Here is a 3,232-nt window from a genome sequence, read left to right on the forward strand (position 1 = left end):
GCACGACAACTCCATCTTCATCAGTTCGCCCGCTCCTCGACCTCCGTCCACCTCCTTACACCCCGCCGGCTGGCTGGTACGCCTGCCAAACATGCTATACTCCAGCCTGTGATCGTGCTCAGCCGCTGCAACCTTCCCCGCGAGCTGGACGTACCTTTCACCTCCTCGTCCGCGCTTGTCGACCACCTCGCCCTCCGCCTCGCAGCGCGAGGCTGAGAAGACGGCTGCAAAGGGGCTGACGCTGCTTCTCCGGTGCCATACGGTCCGTCGGCGCTAATCAGAGACCTTCCGAGCAGGGTGCCGCTGCCTCCAACGTGCTTTCACGCCTCCGCCTTGCACGTTCTACGCTTCTTCGAGCGGACAACTTCCGTTCTCCCTTCTTTCCCTTTGTTCTCCCGCCATTCTCCATCGTCGACAAGATGCTTACTAGCGTCGTACTCGCCGCGCTTGCTGCGGGCGCCGCCCAGGCGCTTCCCTCCCCTCCCGCTCCGACTCCGCTCACGAAGCTCGAGCTGCACAAGCGCTTTGTCGATGAGCGTTTCCCGTACAAGGGTCCTGCCGTTCCCGTTGGTGACTGGGTGCGTACTAGGTCTCGCTATAAAGCCGAAACGGACGCTGACATCGTTCTCTGCTCGTCCAGCTCGACCAGACTCCCCAGGGCAACGGGAAGGGCTATCAGCGCCTGTACAAGGACCCGGCCGTCCTCCCTGCGCCCAACGTCTCGGTCCTCTCGATCAAGAACAACATCAACGTCATCTCGACGTCTCTCCTCCCGGGGGGAATCAACGTCCACTTCCAGACGCCGTTCGGTATCGGCGCCAGTCCCGTCGTTCGCTGGGGCTACGACCAGAACTCGCTCTCGAACAACGCGACGGGCAACACGACGACCTACGACCGCACGCCGCCTTGCTCGATGATGCTTGCGACGCAGTGCAGCCAGTTCTTCCACAACGTCGCCATCCCTAAGTGAGCCCCGCTTCCTCCGCTCATCATGCTCGATGCTTATACCTTCCTGCGCAGCATCAAGCCCGGCTCGACGGTCTACTACCAGATTCCCGGCGGAAACGGCACTCGCCCATCCGACGTCCTCACCGTCAAGACCGCGCCCGCCCCCGGACAGGACGGGGAGTTCGAAACCTTGATCGTGAACGACTTCGGATACACGAATGCGCACGGGACGCACCAGTACATGCTCGAGCACGCCCAGAACGGTGCGGCCTTTGCCTGGCACGGCGGCGACATTAGTTGTGCGTTCCCTGGCCCTCACTCAATGTCCCCGCTCTCCTCGTTCTTTCTGCCGTTCGTCTTAACCTATGTTGACGCTTCCATCGCGATGCAGACGCTGACAACTGGTGCGTTTCGCGGGAACCCCTGACCTTCTCAGCCTCCGTTCCCCTTCGCTAACGCTCTTCGCTGACAGGTACGAGGGCATCCTGGCTGTGAGTCGCTCTCACTCTCTGTATCGCATTTGCACTGACGCAGAATTCGCTTTCCTCTGCGTAGTGCGAGCCCAGCTGGGACGTCTGCGTCGACGGCGTCAACACGACGCTTCCCGGCACGGCGCCCGTCCCTGAAGAGTACCTCTCGCCCCTCCCCGCTGGCGAGCCCGCGAACCAGGGCGGTCCTCTCGGCGGCGACATCTCGCAGGTCTACGAGAGCAACTGGGATCTCTGGCAACAATGGGTGTCGCAGATCACGAAGCTCATCCCCTACCAGTGCGTCAACGAGATCCTCCCTCTGACAACGAGATCCTCCTCCCGACGAGTCGCTGACGATTGTTTGTGCAGGACGACCCCGGGCAACCACGAAGCCGCTTGCGCCGAGTTCGACGGCTCGAACCACGAGCTTACCGCCATGCTCGTTCACAATGACACGTCCTTCAACGCTACCTCGCCGACCGCCAACCTCACCTACTACGCCTGCCCGCCGTCACAGCGCAACTTCACCGCGTACAACCACCGCTTCTTCATGAACGGTGAGGCGACTGGTGGACGAGGCAACCACTGGGGATCGTTCAAGTGGGGACTCGCGACCTTCATCTCTTTCAGCGGCGAGACCGACTTCTACCAGTCAGTTCACTATTCCTTCGACCATGTGCGTCAACAGCTCAGGGCTGACGACTCCGCTTCGCAGGTCCCCGGAGGACTCCTTCCTCGACGTTACGAAGGGCAACGCCTCGATCCTCCCGAACGAGACTGCGACCTTTGCGACCAACAGCGGTCCCTTCGGCGAGCTCTACGGCAACTACACCGACAACATGAACTACGAGCAAGTACGCTGGATCAAGAACGAGCTCAGCAAGGTGAACCGCACGGAGACCCCCTGGGTCTTTGCGATGAGCCACCGTCCGATGTGTGAGTTCCTTCCCAGATTGCGCGCTCTTCCTTTGCGCTAATGACGGTCCTTCACGCGCAGACTCGTCCGAGGTCTCGTCGTACCAGGCGCACATGCGTAAAGCCTTCCAGCAGATCCTGATTGACGGGGGCGTCGACGCGTACTTCTCGGGGTGCGTTGCGTGCTCGGTTTCGGCCTGATCGATCGTGGCTGACTTGTTGACCTGCAGACACATCCACTGGTACGAGCGCATGTGGCCTCTCACCGTTAACGGCACGGTCGACTCGGCTGCGATTAAGTCCAACCACACCTACGTTGCCTCGAAGAACTCTCTCATTCATTTGATCGAGGGCAACGCCGGCAATGTCGAGAGCCACTCGACGCTTGGAAAGGCGCCCCTCCTCAACACGACCGCCGTCCTTGACCAAGACAACTACGGTTTCGGCTCGCTGCGCGTCCACAACCGCACGACCGCCACCTACACGTTCATCAAGGGCTCGGACGGTTCGGCGGGCGACTACGTGACTATCGTCAAGCCGTCGCAGGATTCGCAGGGCTCGCAAGGCTCGCAGAACTCGCAGGGCTAGAACGGCAAGGGCTCGCAGAAGTCGCAAAACTAGGGGAGCGATCTTCCCTTGCTGCTCGCGCATCCCTAAAACGCCGCCAACTTGGGCCTTACTCTCTTTCGGGATCCGTTGTTCATATTCCATTTCCCCTACAATCCACTGCGTTGTAGATTTGCCAGATACGCTGAAACATCGCAGAAGATGCAGCCTGTTCGAGGATTGCGAGGTCAAGAAGAGGCGAACTGGCGGCGAGTGTACTTCACGAAAGCAGAGAGAATTCAGATGCAGGATTGAGCTCTCCCGTGAGCGCGGATGCGCGAGCATAGGAAGCA

The 3,232-nt window shown here is 60.5% G+C and overlaps 1 protein-coding gene across 1 annotated transcript; it reads left to right on the forward strand.

The window, feature by feature from the left end:
* Window positions 1–419: 419 nt before the first annotated feature.
* RHTO_07386 (acid phosphatase) lies at window positions 420–2,921 on the forward strand (the record flags this gene model as incomplete). The annotated part of the gene is made up of 10 exons (XM_016421044.1): window positions 420–578; window positions 641–966; window positions 1,021–1,247; window positions 1,340–1,352; window positions 1,421–1,439; window positions 1,504–1,715; window positions 1,788–2,069; window positions 2,134–2,354; window positions 2,416–2,506; window positions 2,564–2,921. The coding sequence occupies 10 exons, from the start codon at window positions 420–422 to the stop codon at window positions 2,919–2,921; spliced, it is 1,908 nt and encodes a 635-aa protein (XP_016269193.1).
* Between the last annotated feature and the right edge of the window lie 311 nt (window positions 2,922–3,232).

The sequence above is a fragment of the Rhodotorula toruloides genome (assembly GCF_000320785.1).
Source record: "Rhodotorula toruloides NP11 unplaced genomic scaffold Scaffold60, whole genome shotgun sequence".
Classification (NCBI taxonomy): domain Eukaryota; kingdom Fungi; phylum Basidiomycota; class Microbotryomycetes; order Sporidiobolales; family Sporidiobolaceae; genus Rhodotorula; species Rhodotorula toruloides.